Source organism: Microcaecilia unicolor, chromosome 1 (genome assembly GCF_901765095.1).
Source record: "Microcaecilia unicolor chromosome 1, aMicUni1.1, whole genome shotgun sequence".
Lineage (NCBI taxonomy): Eukaryota > Metazoa > Chordata > Amphibia > Gymnophiona > Siphonopidae > Microcaecilia > Microcaecilia unicolor.
In genome coordinates, this window is record NC_044031.1 from 745055070 (window position 1) to 745075217 (window position 20148).

The following is a 20148-nucleotide window of genomic DNA, read 5'->3' on the forward strand; positions in this document are numbered from 1 at the left end:
TTGGTGATCTGCAAGGGCCGACTTCTACATGGAATGTTGCTAGTGGAATAGTGGAGGAGTGGCCTAGTGGTTAGGGTGGTGGACTTTGGTCCTGGGGAACTGAGGAACTGAGTTTGATTCCCACTTCAGGCACAGACAGCTCCTTGTGACTCTGGGCAAGTCACTTAACCCTCCATTGCCCCATGTAAGCCGCACTGAGCCTGCCATGAGTGGGAAAGCGCAGGGTACAAATGTAACAAAAAAACAAAACAAAACAACTTACTTCTTGATGCGTTCATTTGATGACTGTCAAATCCCCCAAAGGTTTCAGCTCTCCTGGGGAGAGAGATTGGACCAACACCTGCTTCCAGCTCAGTGGGACTGCTAGCCTGCTGCCCAAGAGTGCCTGCTAGATTTTTATTCATCATGATCTGGAGCATCTCCACTAACAGAATGAAAAACAAACAACATTATATAACTGATAAGAAGCATTTAACCAGGAAATTTAAGGCATGATATAGGGATGACCCCCCCCCCCCCCCTCTGGAAGAAAAGGGGACTGGAAAGTTCAGCCTTGGAATTGTGCTTATGTTCAAGCCCTTGGACTGCAAAGCATTTCTGTGAGATCAGTGTAACCATCATGGAGATGGAGGCGGTCTAAGGGTGGAAAATAAAATCACACATACACATGCAAAAGGTAGAGAAAGTCAACAGTAAAATGCTGAAGATCTTATCATGAATCATAGATTCATCAAAACTATAATCTCTAAACTTAGCATAGTGAGAAAACCAGATATGTGGTCTTGCCTTTTTTTCTTCACAGATGTATTAAGCTAGTCCAATAAAATAGTTATAACCCTACAACTTATTTTTTGACCTCTACTTCTGCTAATCCAGGTGAATTAATAAGGCCATCACACTACGTTATTTCTTCACATGAGAAAATAATGACAGAAAGTAAACTCAGATTTGAAAACAGACATGAGACTACATCTCATAGTAGCATGTAAAATTCAACTGGTTTAATTATATTGTCCAAATATCTATTTTTTTAGAAACAGAATATGACAGCAAATACGGACACCAAGATTTGTCTAACTTGTTCAATTCCATTCCTGCTGCATTGCTGTAGACTTCAGTTAACTTTGGCTTTTAAAAGAAAAGACTATAAAAAAAAACACATGTCATGGTGCAAATAATAATAAATTGTGTGCTTTGCAAAGGCAAAACCCAAATCTATATGAGTTTGCTCACCCTCTTTGATTGCTTTCTTCATGGTTGGCTCCCCTTTGGGTGCCTCTTCTGTGTTTGCTCTGAACAGAACTCTTGCACCAGGAGCTGGGCAGCTGTCATCCAGACCATTACAGTCATTGAGGTCTCGGAAAATCTTCTCTTTCTCTTCTAATAATGTCAGGATCTGCTGGTCCTTCTGCTGAAGTTGATCTGCAGGTGAAAAGAGAGGAAAATAGGGAAGAAGTATAGTTAGGATACAGTATGCTCACAACTCAGCAAATCTAACTGGCTAATAGTACTGAACATCAATCTTGTAATGTTCCACAAAGGAATGCAGCAAGGACCAAGTGGTTACTCTGCAGATTTCCTCAGAGCTGATCAGTTGAACTTCCACTCAAGAAGTTACCTGAGCTTTACTTGAGTGAGTGTAGAGATCTACTGGAAACTGTTTCTAACCGAGGAGGTAAGTTGCTCCTATAGTTTCCTTAACCCCAATGGGCAAAGTAGACTGGTGCCACTTTGCCTTTGCACAGTCCATGAAACAATACAAATAGCCTACTTGATTTCAGGGGAAAAACCTTTCATGACCGCCAAGTAATACAAGAGGGATCTGCATACATCCAGTTTTATGAAAACAGGAAAGCATGATCACCTATTTTATATGAAAGGGAGAAAATCATCTAATGGAAACAGAGTGAGCCAAAAAGGATCTCTGCAAGAAAGCCTGCAACTCAGATATGTTCCTGGCCAAAAAAATTACCACTAAAAAGAGTGTTTTCAATGACAAATCCTTCAAAAGAATTATTCAAAGGCTCAAAGGGCAACTTGAAAAGAGCTCTCAGGACCAAAATGAGGTTCTAAGGGGGCACTAACATTCACAACTGGGGCTGAACTTGCTTAACAGTCCACAACAAAAACCCAGCTTGGGCCCTGGAGGGAAAGATTAACTCCATGTTCAACCAGAGGACAATGTACCTGGGAGCAATACCTCCAAGGCTCAACCTCAAGGGCTGCAGGCCATGGGCTGCACCCTGGGTAGGCAGACATGAGCAGAAAAAAATCCTGCTGCACCAGTCAAACTGTCCTATCTGCTGGAGGCTGAGAAATAGGCTGCACAATTTGAGGAGAGGAGTGGCCTAGTGGTTAGGGTGGTGGACTTTGGTCCTGGGGAACTGAGGAACTGAGTTTGATTCCCACTTCAGGCACAGGCAGCTCCTTGTGACTCTGGGCAAGTCACTTAACCCTCCATTGCCCCAGGTACAAATAAGTACCTGTATACAATATGTAAGCCGCATTGAGCCTGCCATGAGTGGGAAAGCGCGGGGTACAATTGTAACAAAAATAAATAGAAATAAAATAAAATAAATATATTGATGACATCAGAATCTTCAAGTCTTTGCCTCCATCTGCTGACAGAGAGCCATAACCATTACTCTGGACTGGTTTAGCAGGATAAGGAATTAATATAGCTAAAACAAATTGTAGAAAATATTTTTTCACTCAATGTATAGTTAAACTCTGGAACTTGCTACCAGAGGATATAATAAAGCAGTTAGCGTAGCTAGGTTTAAAAATGGTTTGAAAAAATTTCCTGGAAGAAAATTTCAAAAACTGTAAAGGCAGACCTGTGGAACGTAGCTGCCTATCCCTGGGGGTAATTAGCAAGAAGTCTTGTAACTTTTGGGGATTCTTCCAGGTACATGTGGTCTAGATTGGCCATTATTGGAAACAGAATGCTGGGCTAGAGGGAGCTATGGTCTGACCCAGTATAGCAGGTCAGACATGGGGGGAAGCTGCAAAATTTTCAATTATGGACTGTGAGATGAAGACAACCAACCAACCAACCAACCAACCATTCTGACTGTTGGAGCAGAGACTGATTGCCATAGAGGTTAGGATAGTGGTTTATATCCTATGGTTCAGAGGTGACGTAGAACGGTCTTCCTTTGTGAAGCAGAAATCAGACTAGCTTAGTGCATCGTTCTCAGTTTTAAATCATCAACAAAACTATTGGTTTACTTGGAAAGAATTATTAGTTGTCCTGCTATTACTAGAGTGGATGAGTAGCCTATTGGTTAGTACAGTGGCCTGAGAACTAGCGGAACTGGGTTCAATTCCCACTGCAGCACCTTGTGACCATGGACAACTTAACCTTACATCCCCCCAGTTACAAAAAAAAAGGTACCTGTATATAAGTAAATCAACCTGTACCCCAGAAAGGTGGTAATATCAAATTTCTTCCCCTTATATATTTTTAAATGTAATTGCTACTAGGGATTATTGCCATATGCTTTGACTGCCATATGTATATTTTATTTTACCATTAAATTATTTTCAGAACTAAACACATTCCTCCTTATTGCTAGCATACATAGTCTGAACCTTCTCAATCCTACCAAGAGTAATTACCTTATCTTTTGCACCTACAGACTAGTTAACAGTATCATTTTGGTAATGGGTTATTTTTCTTCTGGCTTATTATTAAACAAATGTAACATAGTAACATAGTAGATGACGGCAGAAAAAGACCTGCACGGTCCATCCAGTCTGCCCAACAAGATAAACTCATATGTGCTACTTTTTATTTGTACCTGTCCTCTTCAGGGCACAGACCGTATAAGTCTGGCTAGCACTATCCCCGCCTCCCAACCACCAGCCACACCTTCCACCACCAGCTCTGGCATAGACCGTATAAGTCTGCCCAGCACTATCTCCACCTCCCAACCACCAGCCCCGCCTCCCACCACCGGCTCTGGCACAGACCGTATAAGTCTGCCCAGCACTATCCCCACCTCCCACTAGCCCCGCCTCCCACCACCGGCTCTGCCACCTAAACTCGGCTAAGCTCTCAAGGATCCATTCCTTCTGAACAGGATTCCTTTATGTTTATCCCACGCATGTTTGAATTCTGTTACCATTTTCATCTCCACCACCTCCCGCGGGAGGGCATTCCAAGTATCCACCACTCTCTCCGTGAAAAAGTACTTCCTGACATTTTTCCTGAGTCTGCCCCCCTTCAATCTCATTTCATGTCCTCTTGTTCTACCGCCTTCGCATCTCCGGAAAAGATTCGTTAGTGAATTTTCTTCACTAAGGATTTGTAGTGTTGGCTACTGGCCTCACAAGGACAGAACCAGCTGTCCAGAACTGTAGTAGCATATAATATCTGCAAATGATAAAACTTACACTTTTGGCTTTCACAACGTGCCCATGAGCTTAGAGGGACAGCCTTTCAAACTTGAAATTTACAGGCAAAACATTTTGACTGCTCCCACAACAGATACGTTATCCCGGGTTTTACCATTATCCCTGTAAGTACATTTACCCTTTAGTTCTCTGGCTTTGGTGTCCAAAACTTTCTTTTCTTCTTCTGACTCGCTAGGGATTCCTTCATCTTCGTCCTTGTCCCTAAAAAGAAACCACCTTCCAATTAGCAGCCAGCTACGTAGCAAGAGGCGTCTGAACTAGTGAATCAGCTTTGCAGAATTACAGTCTCACTTACATGGTATTTATAGTGTCCTGAATGATTTGTATCCAGCTGTTCCTCTCTTCTTTGGAACTAGCATAGACCTCTACCATCTCTGGATCCTTCCCTCCCATGCTAATCAGAAACAAACCTCTCTCTTCATGAGCAACGTCTCTCACTATCAGCCTTTTCAAGGAGATCACTGTTGATTTCTGGTCCTTTAACAAGGAAGAACACAAAATTACACATGGATGATTGCTAACAAGATAACATAGAAGCTACAACTATATGCTTGTTGGACTGCGAAACTACTAATCTGTTAATTAGGTTTTGGTAATAAGAACAGTTCAAGGGATTCAACACAGATAATATAGGTTTGTATGAGTCATATGACGCATACACACACATATTTACAAACTGCATCAATTCTTCCTATGTGAATGGAAAATTACAGACTAAAGTTACCATTTCAGATATACTACTGTTTCATTAGACTACATAGAAGCACGTGTTAAAGGAACACGATTAACAAATTCATCAAAATGTAAAACAAAACCAACTCCTTACCAATGAAGAAAACACATACTTCTGGTCCTTTTCTTGAAGAAATACTAAAACGTCAGAGAGGAGCACAGCTTGTACCTCTGCAGAAAGGGAAATGGGTCTTAAAATGTAACTTGAAAATGAGGCATTGCATCTTTCTTACAATTGCTGGACGTATTCTTTAATGGTACATGAACATCAAATTCTACGAAGCTAAGAAGGTGCTCCACGCTCACAGTCATGTATGTATGTGCAGAGCCAAAGTTATTTTGTGACAACTGGAAAATCTGCTCAATTGTAAAACAGCTCTGCATAGACTATAAGGGGAGCATTTTCATCCTGAAGGCAGGAAATAGTGAAAACTGTGAATTCTGCAGTATTTTGCACCCTTTTAAAGGGTATTTATAAAGGTAACAGGAAAGAGGTGTATTTCTCCTAAGCTTTTTTGAAAAATATTATTGCGAAAAATTTGCAACAGACATTTTTGGGGTAATTTTATAAAGCATTTAAAACATGTTTTATACACAGACAATGGCTATTATAAAATTGTGCAAGGGTGTACACATGTTAAAAAAAATAGGCCTAACAAAAGACAATCTGTGCACAGGCATTCTAGGGGGCATAGTCTGGGTGGAGCTGGACTAATAGACATTTATGCACACAGAGTACAAGCAAACATTTACGCTGGTTTTTTCAAACAAATATACATTTACATGAGAGAATCTGTGTTCTACTGGGTATCACTGTATGAGGTACGTAGAAGGATATGACACCATGTAGTGGCAACAGAATAAAAACAGCGGGTCTTAAAAACCCCAAAATGGAACCAGCCCAAATTAGATACAAAACTGATTAATGTTCAAAGCACAGCTAAAGAAACTCTTTTTCCGGAGATATAAAACAGACTTTAATATTCAATCCATCAGCCAATGTTCGTGACACAGGTAAAAGGAGTCGACCCGTGAGAGACAGCATGGCAGTGAAGCACCAGTTTGTGCGTTTCTTTCAGATTGTGTGCAGCAGTCTGGTTTGACTGTCTTTAACAATTCATCAGTCTTCTTTTGTGGCTTGATTCTTAGACTCTGTGACTCCTGACACGGGCATTTTTGCTGAAACACAGCCATATTGAGTCCTTTTAGCTGTGCCACGAACATTGGTTGAGGGACTGAACATTAAAGTCTTTTTTTATATCTCTAGAAAAAGTTTCTTTAGCTGTGCCATGAATATTGGCTGATGGATTGAACATTAAAGTCTGTTTTATATCTAATGGTTCCATTTTGTTCTTGTTTTGACCCACTGTTTGTATCTTGCTTGTTATCACGGTATGACCCATTTTATAGACACGTAGGCACTTTTGATGCCTTTATAAAATACTAGTAAAAATGGCCCGTTTCTGGCGGCGATGAAACGGGCGCTAGCGGGCAGGGGACTCCCTTCCCCTCCCCTTACGCGTGTCTCCCTGGTGGTCTAGAGGTACCTGTTCGGAGGGGGCAGGAAAGAAAGAGCCCCCTCTTTCCTGCCCGTAGCGGTGGTGGTAGTTTCCTTGCTGCATCGTGTGGGAGTCCGGCACTCGGCGTTTCAAAATGGCCGCCGAGAGTTGAAGTCTCGCGATGCAGCTTGAACTCTCGGCGGCCATTTTGAAACGCCGAGAGCCGGACTCCCACACGATACAGCAAGGAAGCTACCACCACCGCTACGGGCAGGAAAGAGGGGGCTCTTTCTTTCCTGCCCCCACCGAACAGGTACCTCTAGACCACCAGGGAGACACGCGTAAGGGAAGGGGAGGGGAGGTGACAGGGGGGGGAGGGACGTTGCTGAGGGTGAGTGTGGTACCGTGGGCGGGGCGGTAACTTCTAAGGGGCGGGGCTATGTGGCGAAAGGGGCCGGGTTGATGTGGACGTCGTGGGCGGCTGGGATTTTTAATTAGCCTTGTTTTCGTGTTCCGCCCTCGACGTCATCACGTGTGACGCGAGGGCGGGGCATGAAGATGTTGTGGCTTCACCACCATGAAACCACGAACCGGTGTGTGAGTGACGTCAGTGACGTGAGTGTCCTCAGAACGTTGAGGGTGCGTTTTATTATAGTAGATGTGTTTCATTTCACATTTCACTTATACGGTCTGTGCACTGAAGAGGACAGTACAAATCTAGAGGAAGTAAAAGTATGTTCCCACCCGTAACCTCCGCTCTCAGGACAAATCACTCCTATCTGTACCCTTCTCCACCACCGCTAACTCCAGACTCCGCCCCTTCTGCCTCGCAGCACCTTATGCCTGGAACAGACTTCCTGAGCCCATACGCCATGCGCCCTCCCTGCCCATCTTCAAGTCCTTACTCAAGGCCCATCTCTTCTCCCTTGCTTTTGGCGCCTAACCACCTTCCCCATTCCTGTTACCTACACTGACTGCGTAGTCTATTACCGTTAGATTGTAAGCTCTCTTGAGCAGGGACTGTCCCTCCCCGTGTTTAAACTTGTACAGCGCTGCGTAACCCTGGCAGCGCTATAGAAATGCTAAGTAGTAGTAGTAGTAGTAGTAGTAAAAGCTCCTTGTTATGAAATTACCTCCTTTGTGTCTGTGAGAAACAGGCTTAGGACTATCTGGCCCATTACTATTAAGTACAATCAGCTGATTACCCACAGAGCAGTTTTCTTTCATAACACTGAACAGAAACTTCATGAGCTTCTTTGTTCATTGGTTTAGAATTCTAAACATTAAAAAAGCCACACACACAAATTTATTAATACCATTTCAAAGCTTCATTTTTTTATGCTGAATACGATTTCTGTGTCTGTTACATGAAGCATGAAAATCAGTACTTCTATATGGCACTACGCACACACATGCGGAATCAGGGAAAGTACATCAAAACGGTCTTCCTCATGCCTCATCTACTCGGAAATGCTTTTGATGTGCAATGTGATATTTTGTGCACAACACTGATATTAAAAGAAGCAAGTATAATCTCATATCCTCAGGAGCTTAGCCTAGAATGGGTGGCAGAGCTGGTAGTTGGGAGGCGGGGCTAGTGCTGGGCAGACTTATAAGGTCTGTGCTGGGGCTGGTGGTTGGGAGGCGGGACTAGTGCTGGGCAGATTTATATGGTCTGTGCCGGGGCTGGTGGTTGGGCGGTGGGGATAGTGCTGGGCAGACTTATACGGTCTGTGCCGGGGCTGGTGGTGGGAGGCGGGACTGGTAGTTGGGAGGTGGGGATAGGGCTGGCCAGACTTATACGGTCTGTGCACTGAAGAGGACAGTACAAATAAAAAAAGTAGCACATATGAATTTATCTTCTTGGGCAGACTGGATGGACCGTGCAGGTCTTTTTCTGCCGTCATCTACTATGTTTATATCTGTTTCCATGCTAAAGGGATTCAAGCCCAAATCCTACTTCAATCCAGAATACTAATTATTATAAACCCAGGGCTAGTGGACTAAGGAAAAACTAATGTTCCTAGGAAAGGTAGAGGCCGGGAGAACTTGTTGTCTATGGCAACATCCCATTGCAGGTTAAGTATGACTAACAGTGCTTCAGATTTTCTCTAGAATCAAATCACAGAGAAATCCATTCAATGAAAAAGAGCATAGTTCCCTACAAGTATTTTGTGCTTGAGTTTGTTTTGTTTTTTTAAACAGGAGTTCAACCTAATGTGAATTAACCCACTGATTTCATCCAACACTTGACAAACTGCTATACAGTGTAAGTAAAAGGTGATAACTCCTTCTTCATTTTAAGACAGTTCTAAAGAATACCAACTGCCGATCTAGTTTGTGAAAAGAAATCCTGAGAGGTTGCTAACATATGAAGAGGGAAGGGAAATGGGACTTGATATACCGCCTTTCTGAGGTTTTTGCAACTACATTCAAAGCGGTTTACATATATTCAGGTACTTATTTTGTACCAGGGGCAATGGAGGGTTAAGTGACTTGCCCAGAGTCACAAGGAGCTGCAGTGGGAATTGAACTCAGTTCCCCAGGATCAAAGTCCACTGCACTGACCACTAGGCTACTCCTCCACTAGCAACATTCCATCTAGAAGCCTGCCCTTGCCGCGCAGGCTTCTGTTTCTGTGAGTCTGACGTCCTGCACGTACGTGCAGGACGTCAGACTCACAGAAACAGAAGCCTGCGCAGCCGCGTTGCTGATCTGCAAGGGCAGGCTTCTACATGGAATGTTGCTAGTGGAATAGCAACATTCCATGTAGAATCTCCAATGGTAGCAACATTCCATTTAGAATGTCAAATAGTAGCAACAAAATCTCAATAGTAGCAACGTTCCATGTAGAATCTCAAATAGGGAAAGGGAAATGGGACTTGATATACTGCCTTTCTGAGGTTTTTGCAACTACATTCAAAGCGGTTTACATATATTCAGGTACTTATTTTGTACCAGGGGCAATGGAGGGTTAAGTGACTTGCCCAGAGTCACAAGGAGCTGCAGTGGGAATTGAACTCAGTTCCCCAGGATCAAAGTCCACTGCACTGACCACTAGGCTACTCCTCCACTAGCAACATTCCATCTAGAAGCCTGCCCTTGCCGCGCAGGCTTCTGTTTCTGTGAGTCTGACGTCCTGCACGTACGTGCAGGACGTCAGACTCACAGAAACAGAAGCCTGCGCAGCCGCGTTGCTGATCTGCAAGGGCAGGCTTCTACATGGAATGTTGCTAGTGGAATAGCAACATTCCATGTAGAATCTCCAATGGTAGCAACATTCCATTTAGAATGTCAAATAGTAGCAACAAAATCTCAATAGTAGCAACGTTCCATGTAGAATCTCAAATAGGGAAAGGGAAATGGGACTTGATATACTGCCTTTCTGAGGTTTTTGCAACTACATTCAAAGCGGTTTACATATATTCAGGTACTTGTTTTGTACCAGGGGCAATGGAGGGTTAAGTGACTTGCCCAGAGTCACAAGGAGCTGCAGTGGGAATTGAGCTCAGTTCCCCAAGATCAAAGTCCGCTGCACTAACTACTAGGCTACTCTCCTCCACTCCAGAAGGAGAAGCTCAAGAGCGAGCTACTGGGCATTATGAGCAGGGTTCTGCTCAGAGCGTACACATAAATGAGAAGCAACAGGAAGGCTCAACAGTGCACACTTGAGTGTCTGAAGTCGGACTCATAATGAAATCGAGGAACACAAATGACTCCAGTCTTCCTTATTCTTGTGAAAGTCAACTTTTGTATTAAATGGCATCATACAGTTTCTGCACTTTTTTTTAATGAATCCTCCTCTTTTCTAAACTGTCAGAGCAATTGAGAATGGACAGTCACATCCATTTTATTGCTTGACCAAAAATATATATAGTAATAAAAATAAAGTAAACTTTACGATGATTTGGTTCAAATTACCAGTGCTGGTCACAATTTTTTAAACTGGTAAACTTCATGTCAATATATATATAACAATCTGATTAAAAATAGGAGAACTGTGGGAGATTGTTTGCCTTCAATGATACACTGGAGGGAGAGGGACCTTTTCCAATATATGACTAGTGATGGATATGCCACTGGAGGAGGACCAGTTGGCTACAGAAATAAAGATTACTTCCCCTGATGGAGGTGGCATGGAGCACTGGCACTCAACTCGCCTGCAATGCCAATGGCCCTGCTTAAAAACAAGTGTTCAGGACCAACCTAAATGTTCAGTGGCAAACCTATACACCGTCATGCAGATCATGGTTCAATTCCTGAGCTGCAGAGATGGATAGGTTTGCCTGGAGGATAGTGGTGCAGAAGATCCCGGATACATACTCGTTTGCTCTGGTAGGTTATGACAGGATGACGATCTGGTGGAGGAAGAAAGCGAGATTTATAATAGCGATATGTTTGGCAATTGCCACAAAGTGAAGGCATATGTGGGCACCAAGGCTCACTGAATGGCATAATAAAGTTTGGAGGATACATACAATGGAAAGACTGACAACACAAGTACAAGGGACAATGGCAGACTTAAAAGAAATGGGCAGTATTTGAGTGCCATGGATTGCCTGGGGGACTGTGAAACATCGGGAATGGGGGTATAGATGGTTACGGATACTCTATTAGATTGGCAGGGCTGGATCCATGAAAGGTTACTTGCCTAGAAACTGCCAGTATTTTCTTTAACAAGCAGTGTAGCAAACTCCACATGAACTCTTGGAGAAACCCAACAAAAGATAAATGAAAATGTAAAATACAAGCTCTACTAGAAGCAGCATAGATGGACAGAAAACCTTGCAAGTACCATATCTCTATAAACGTACATTTGTAAAGCTATATATAAAACTTAGTCAATAAGTAGATTCTGGATTGGTCTGGTGGGACTCAAGGAAAGAAAAATTAGCAGATAAGAATTTCATCTTACCAATTATTCTTCCAAACTAGTCCAGATGCTTGGTTCTCCTCAACGATAGAAACTAGTGCAAACCGGCCCCAAAAGCTGCACTTTGCCTGTCATGTACATCTAACCTGTAGTGTTTTACAAAGGAATGCAATGACAACCAAGTGGCCACCTTGCAAATCTCGAAGTGGAATGAGTTTGTGTTTTGTCCAAGAGGACACCTGGGCTTAAGTGGAATAAGGTTTGAGAACAGAAGGAACTGAATGGCCTGATAAAATATGAGCAGAAGCAATTGCCTGTAATCCAGTAAGCCACTTTAGCTTTCAAAGTTGCTTTACCATTTCTAGGACCAGCAAAAAGGACAGTCTATCCAATAAACTCACTTGTTCTCAACAAAACAGTGGAGTGACCGTCCAACATCCAATTTATGACACCCATCACCATCATTCAGCTGCCTAAAGGCTTTCCCTTCAGAAAACACCAAGAATAGCTCCTGGCAGGAAAGAGCCTGCAACTCTCCTCACCAAACAGATAACTATCAGGAACACCAAAGTAGGATCTTTAGCAGAAGAATCATGAAAGGCTCAAAGGAAGAATGCGACAAGATTCCAAGGGTGTCGTCTAGGAGGTCTGAGCAATTTCACTCCCTTGAAAAATCAAGATATCTGGGTATGCACCCAAGTACCAACCCAACACCAATCTTCTGTAGAAGGCCACAGCTGCTAAATTTATTTTATTTATTTATGCATTCTTGTATCCCACTATTATCCAAAAACAAGTTTTGGTTCAAAGTGGCTTACAATTTACATTTTTGTGGTGTTACAATAGTTCTGTGCAATGTGGACAGAAGAGAGCACCCGACTCTTATTTAAACTATCCTCAAGGAACTCCCGACATCTCAGAAATTGAGGTCTAACTTGCTGTTCATGCAGTTGACCACCTAACTGAGCTTTTGAAGCAGCTGAATCACTCTACTTGTGGCCTCCTCACTCTCCACAAATGGCTTCCTCTGAAGAAGCCAGTCATTTAAGTAGGGGTCTACCAGGATTCTTTCTGCACAAGGCTGCTGCAACTACAACTATCATACTGGAAATGTGGTGCTACTGCAAGATCAAACAGGGCATGAAATTAATAATGCTATCTTAGAACTGATAATCTGAGAACACACTGATGTTGCTTCCTACAAGAAAGTTGTAAGCATGCCTCCATGAGATCTAATGAGGTCAAAAACTCCCCTTATTGAAGTGCTAGTATTATCGATCTCAAGGTTTCCATGTGAAAATGAGGAACTTGTAAGGCTCTTTTTATCCCTTTGACATCCAAACAGGATGAAACGAACCACCCTCCTTTGGTACTACGAAGCAAACAGTAACACAGCATATGACAGCAAATAAAGACCTGCATGGCCCCATCCAGTCTGCCCAAAAAGAAATTCATAGCATGTGTTGCAATATAACACATTTTTGATTTTGATCTGTCCTTACCAAGAATATCTTCCTATCATTCTGTTCCACCAAAACAGATTAGTTTGTCCAAGGAGGTTCTTACTGCTGCCACTCTGACTCAAGAAAAGCAGGGAGACTCAAATACCTTTGACAGAGGACAGGCAAACTTGAAGGCACAGCCTTTGTGAACAACTTCTAGAACCCACTGATCTGAGGTTAACAGAAACTACCTCTGATTAAAGTTGAATTCTACCCCATATGAGAATCGTGGTCAATCAAGCACTGACGGTTCAACTTGAAAAACACTATGAAACTTGCAGGCTGTGACTGTCATAGCGTTTTTCAAGTTGAACCGTCAATGCTTGATTGACCACGATTCTTCAAAGGGGTACAGCTATCCATTATCCCCTGAAGAAGCCTTATGGTGAAACGGGTCCGTCGGGATTGGATACCCGTAGCAGGGACGGTCTAACACAACCAAGCCAAGCTAAGTTCAATTTAGATCTGATACATTATGATCAGAGAATTGCTGTGGAGAGCTTTTGTTGTATGAATGCTGTTTGCACAAAAGCAATAAAATAACAAGAAAATTGTGAACACACATCAGGTTGGTTCAGAGGTTTTTATGACCAATGATTAAAGCGAACAACTGTGGTTTGAAAGATACAGATTGATTTTTAACCGGCCACTGAGACGGTGACCACAGCTTTCTGAGGTCTTTTCCCCTGTTTATTTCTTTTAAAGTGATTCACCTGTGCTGACTACAGTCCGCTATTGGTTTTGTTTTAAGGAGTGAGAGGAGTGGCCTAGTGGTTAGGGTGGTGGACTTTGGTCCTGCGGAACTGAGGAACTGAGTTCAATTCCCACTTCAGGCACAGGCAGCTCCTTGTGACTCTGGGCAAGTCACTTAACCCTCCATTGCCCCATGTAAGCCGCATTGAGCCTGCCATGAGTGGGAAAGCGCAGGGTACAAATATAACAAAAATAAAATAGATACTATTGGAGATTCTACATGGAATGTTGCTACTATTGGAGATTCTACATGGAATGTTGCTATTCCACTAGCAACATTCCATGTAGAAGGCTGCGCAGGCTTCTGTTTCTGTGAGTCTGACGTCCTGCACGTACGTGCAAGACGTCAGACTCACAGAAGCAGAAGCCTGTGTGGCCACATTGGTGATCTGCAAGGGCCGACTTCTACATGGAATGTTGCTAGTAGCAACATTCCATGTAGAATCTCAAATAATAGCAACAGTGGAGGAGTGGCCTAGTGGTTAGGGTGGTGGACTTTGGTCCTGGGGAACTGAGTTCAATTCCCACTTCAGGCACAGGCAGCTCTTTGTGACTCTGGGCAAGTCACTTAACCCTCCATTGCCCCAGGTATAAATAAGTACCTGTATACAATATGTAAGCCGCATTGAGCCTGCCATGAGTGGGAAAGCGCGGGGTACAAATGTAACAAAAATAAAAATACAAATAGCTTGTATCTTCCCCATCAGAAAAAGCAAGCTCAATACCATTCTGACAAGAAATCTCTTGCAAAAAGGGTCATCCTTACTAACATGTTCAGCTGGAGAATATATACAGTACGGGAGCTAGAACTACAGACAGCGCTCAGTACTGGTTTATTTACAGACAAAACCGTAGCGTGAAACAACCTGTGTCCTTAATGGCATGTCAAACTCAGAATTATATATCATGAAAGTTGAGGCCACAGAAAATATTCTGTGTTCATGAGTTTGCAAACAGCATTGTGGCATAAAACAACCTCCTTTTATCTGGTGAACGCGCAAAAGGGATCAAAATTGGTATTCTCAACCGTGGGTTGCTGTAAAATGCTGTACACTGCGTATGCAGAACGCTTTGTTCACATATATGGTAAAATTAAGTATCATACCTGATAATTTTCTTTCCATTAATCATAGCTGATCAATCCATAGACTGGTGGGTTGTGTCCATCTACCAGCAGGTGGAGATAGAGAGCAATCCTTTTGCCTCCCTATATGTGGTCATGTGCTGCCGGAAACTCCTCAGTATGTCGATATCCAAGCTCCATCCGCAGGACTCAGCACTTAGAGAATTGCACCCACAAAGGGACACTCTGCCCAGCTCACCACCGCCGAAACGGGGGAGGGGAATTAACCCAGCTCATCCCCACACAAGTGGGGGAGGGGAATCCGTCCAGCTCATCCCCGCGGAGCGGGGGAGGGACACCACCCCGCCGATGCGGGGAGATCTGGCTTATCCTGCAACCGCAACCGCGGGAGGAGCTGACTGACCCTAACACCGCCGAAGCGGGAGGGGTACAAAGCTGCCCTACAGCCGCACGAAGCGGGAGGGAGCGCCGGCAGAATTTATGTCTCAATCCAGCCCCGTAAAACGGAGGGGAGAGGAATGCAGCAGCTCACTGTAACACAAACCCGTCTCAACTCTTGAAGAATCCAATTGAAAAAACTTGAACACGAAGTCCTCCTGAACCGGAACTGATGACTAAACTTGAATCTGAAATGCAACCAGAATATAAACAGTACAGATATCTGGGAGGGGCTATGGATTGATCAGCTATGATTAATGGAAAGAAAATTATCAGGTATGATACATAATTTTACCTTCCATATCATCATGCTGATCAATCCATAGACTGGTGGGATGTACCGAAGCAGTACTCACCCAGGGCGGGACATTGAAATCCCTGACCGCAACACTGAAGCTCCAAACCGGGCCTCCGCCCGAGCAGCCACAGTCAAGCGGTAATGCCTGGAGAAGGTATGGGCCGATGCCCAAGTTGCCGCCTTGCAAATCTCTTCCAAGGAGACGGACCCGGCCTCTGCCATCGAGGCCGCCTGAGCTCTAGTGGAGTGAGCCTTCAGCTGGATAGGCGGCACCTTCCCCGCGGCCACATAAGCCGCTGCAATGGCTTCCTTGACCCATCTTGCCACTGTAGGCTTAGCAGCCTGCAGACCCTTACGAGGACCTGCAAACAGGACAAACAGATGATCCGATTTCCGGAAATCATTGGTCACTTCCAAGTATCTGATGATGACTCGTCTCACATCCAGATATTTGAGAGCAGAGTATTCCTCTGGGTAGTCCTCCCTACGAAAGGAAGGGAGACAGAGCTGCTGATTCACATGGAAGCGAGAAACAATCTTGGGCAGGAAGGAAGGCACTGTGCAAATAGTCACTCCTGCCTCAGTGAACTGCAGAAAAGGCTCTCGACATGAGAGTACCTGGAGCTCGGAAACTCTTCTGGCTGAAGTGATAGCCACCAAAAAGACTGCTTTCAACGTCAGGTCTTTCAGAGATGCCCTCGACAAGGGTTCAAAAGGCGGCTTCTGCAAGGCTCTTAGCACCAGGTTGAGATTCCACGCAGGCACCACTGAGTGCAGAGGAGGGCGCAGGTGATTAACTCCCTTGAGAAAACGTACCACATCTGGCTGCGAAGCCAGGGAAGCACCCTTCAGGCGGCCCCTGAAGCAAGCCAGAGCCGCTACCTGGACTTTAAGGGAACTGAGCGACAGGCCTTTCTCCAGACCTTCTTGCTGGAACGCCAGCACTGAAGAAATTGGAGCAGTGAAGGGAGAAAGTGAGCCTGCTTCACACCACGCTGCAAAGGTACGCCAAACCCTGGCGTAAGCAGTAGAAGTAGAGCGCTTCCTCGCTCTCAGCATAGTGGCGATGACCTTGTCTGAGAAGCCCTTCTTCCTCAGATGCTGCCGCTCAATAGCCAGGCCGTAAGACCAAAGGGGGAGGGATCCTCCATCACCACGGGACCCTGATGCAACAGGCCCTGCTCCACTGGCAGCCGCAGAGGGTCATCCACTGAGAGCCTGATCAAGTCCGCATACCAGGGACGTCTGGGCCAGTCCGGACCCACCAGGATTATCCGGCCAGGATGCTTTGCCACCCGGTCTAGTACCCTGCCCAACATGGGCCAGGGCGGGAACACATAGAGAAGCTCTTGTGTCGGCCACTGTTGGAGAAGAGCATCTACTCCCAGAGATCGAGGGTCCCGTCCTCTGCTGAAAAAACGCGGCACTTGGCAATTGGCCGATGACGCCATCAGATCTAGGCTCGGCTGGCCCCAGCGCTTCGTGATGTCCAAGAACGCCTGAGCCGATAACTGCCACTCTCCGGGATCCAAGGTATGGTGACTGAGAAAGTCCGCCTTGACATTCATGACTCCGGCAATGTGGGCAGCTGACAGCTGTTCCAGGTTCGCTTCCGCCCACTGGCATAGATTCATGGCTTTCTTGGCTAGAGGGGCGCTCTTGGTACCTCCCTGGCGGTTGACATAGGCCACAGCCGTGGCATTGTCCGACAGGACCCGTACTGGCTTCAACGTCAGTACCGGGAGGAACTCCAAAAGCGCCAACCGAATGGCTCTGAGTTCCAGGAGGTTGATAGACCACTTTGCCTCTGCAGGAGACCAGAGCCCCTGCGCTGTCCTTCCCAAGCAGTGGGCTCCCCAGTCCAGCGCTGCAGCAGAGAGTGTTGTAGTGGTCTCATATGAGCCCTGGCCCAGGGCACTACTTCCATCGTGGCCGTCATAGAGCCCAACAGCTGCACATAGTCCCAAGCCCGAAGCGGAGAGGCTACTAGGAACTGGTCCACCTGAGCCTGAAGTTTGACAATCCGATTGTCCGGCAGGAACACTCTGCCCACTTGGGTGTCGAATCGAACTCCCAGATACTCCAGGGACTGAGTCGGGCGCAGCTGGCTTTTCTCCCAGTTGATGATCCACCCCAGGGAGCTCAAAAGAGCAATCACCCGGTCCACAGCTTTGCCGCACTCTGCATAAGAGGGGGCTCGGATCAACCAGTTGTCCAGATAAGGATGTACTCCTTCCTTTCTTAGGAAGGCCGCGATGACCACCATTACTTTGGAGAAGGTCTGCGGAGCAGTAGCCAACCCGAACGGGAGGGCTCTGAACTGGAAGTGTCTGCCCAGGACTGCAAAACGCAGAAAGCGTTGATGAGGAGGCCAGATGGGAATATGCAAGTACGCTTCCTTGATGTCCAAGGATGCCAGGAACTCCCCTGCCTTCACTGCCGCTATAACAGAGCGGAGAGTCTCCATGCGAAAGTGCCGAACTTTCAAGGCCCGATTGACCCCTTTGAGGTCGAGGATAGGCCGTACAGAACCTCCTTTCTTTGGTACCACAAAGTAAATGGAGTAACGTCCCTTGCCAAGCTGATTTTCTGGCACCGGAACGACCGCACCCAGGCGGATCAGATTGTCCAAGGTCTGCTGCACTGCCACAGCTTTGACCGGAGACTTGCAGGGAGAGAGTACAAACCCGTCTCTTAAGGGTCGGCAGAACTCTAGCTTGTAGCCGTCTCTGATGACTTCCAGCACCCAAGCGTCTGAAGTTACCCTGGTCCACTCGCCCAGAAACGAGGACAGGCGTCCTCCAATCTGCACTGGGCCATGGACCAGGACCCCGTCATTGAGTACGAGACCCTGGGGGAGGACCGGAGGGCGCACCTCCGGGACGGCGGTCTCTGCGAAAGGAATGCTGCTTGGGGGAGAAATTCCTCTTGAAGGAAGAGGGGGCAGAGGAGCCCGACTTGCCTGGGCGGTACCGACGTGCTTCCTGAAACCGTCCTCTGGAGATACCGGGGCGAGCACTGGCCCGAGCCCTGACCTCTGGTAACCTCTTGCCCTTAGACGTGCCGAGATCGGTCACAATTTTGTCCAGCTCGACCCCAAAGAGCAGCTTGCCTTTAAAAGGCAACGTAGCCAGGCGGGACTTAGAGGCGTGGTCAGCAGACCAATGTTTCAGCCAAAGCCACCGCCGCGCAGAGACTGTCTGAGCCATACCTTTAGCTGAGGCTCTCAAGACATCATACAGTAAGTCTGCCAAATAAGCCAAGCCCAAGAAGAAGCCGTCCGAGCAGAGTGGCCGGCCAAGATGGCGGAGGCGAGCAGCGGGGGATGGGCGTTTATGGCGGGAAAAACCGCCGCACCAGAGGAAGACCCGGGACACTGACCGGCCTCCGAACTGACACCCAACAAGGGCGAATCAGACTTTAAGACCCCCGCATCCCCGCTAGAAGCGCACACGCGGTCCGGGGAGCGATTCTTCGCGCCCTCGCCCTCCGACACCATAGGCCACGTGGAGATCGATCGAGGAACCCCCTGCCCGCTATAAAAAGGTAAAAATTATCTGCTTCTCGCTCCGAGCTGTAACGACCTGGTGTCCCAGTGAGTAGCTGCAATAAACGTCGAAATAAACGCCTTTAAGAACGTCCAAATTTTTTTTTTTTTTAACGGAGCCAGCGGGAGGGGGGAGAAAAGGAGGGACCTGGCGCCACCAGGTTTGCACTTGCTCAAGAAGAGCCCTCAACCCCAGGTACTCAACAAAACCTAAAAATTAGGCTTGGAGACCTAGCCAGAGCTGCTGCTGTGTGTGACCACCACCTGCTGAGATAGAGAACATACTGAGGAGTTTCCGGCAGCACATGACCACATATAGGGAGGCAAAAGGATTGCTCTCTATCTCCATCTGCTGGTAGATGGACACAACCCACCAGTCTATGGATTGATCAGCATGATGATATGGAATGCACATGCTGTGAGATTCCAAAAGAATTTATAACACCATGTTTTGATTACTGCAACAGTTTGTTACTTGGGATTTCAAAATCCCAATTGAGGGCATTACAGATTGCACAAAATGATGAGAGTTTTAGGAAATATGAGTAGATACGAACATATCTCACCAGTGCTAAAATCTCTACACTGGTTACCGATTGAGTATTGTGTGAAGTTTAAGCTTTTACTTTTAGTTAAGATCTTAACTGGATCAGTTTCAAAAATATTAGCAGCAAAATTACACAAGTATCAACCGCCTAGAACTCTAAGATCGATGCAACAATTAAATTTAGACATTCCTTCATTTTGGGTTATAAGATTGAATGAATACAGGGCATCTATAGTTTTTGTAATGTGTCCAACACTATGGAACAGTTTACCATTGAGACTTAAGAAAATATAGGAAATTAAGCAGTTTAAGAGAGAACTGAAGACCTTTCTTTTTTTGAAAGTTTATGGGTCAGATTTTTTTTTTCTGTTTGTGTTTGCTGAAGGGATTCTCAAATGAGGGCACTCAAGAGGCTCTCTTCCTGAATCAGGGAGAGAGGACTGAAGCACAACAGGG

At 45.6% G+C, this 20148-nt stretch overlaps 1 protein-coding gene across 2 annotated transcripts in view; it reads right to left on the reverse strand.

The window, feature by feature from the left end:
- The window catches only part of AKAP13 (A-kinase anchoring protein 13), a 642893-nt gene that overhangs the window by 25684 nt on the left and 597061 nt on the right, over window positions 1-20148 (reverse strand). For both annotated transcript variants that reach the window (XM_030189716.1, XM_030189717.1), the window contains 5 exons: window positions 5246-5322; window positions 4715-4896; window positions 4538-4620; window positions 1234-1422; window positions 263-424 (listed from right to left, as the gene is read on the reverse strand). In XM_030189716.1, the coding sequence (XP_030045576.1) occupies window positions 263-424; window positions 1234-1422; window positions 4538-4620; window positions 4715-4896; window positions 5246-5322 (693 nt within the window). The remainder of the gene's footprint in view (window positions 1-262; window positions 425-1233; window positions 1423-4537; window positions 4621-4714; window positions 4897-5245; window positions 5323-20148) is intronic.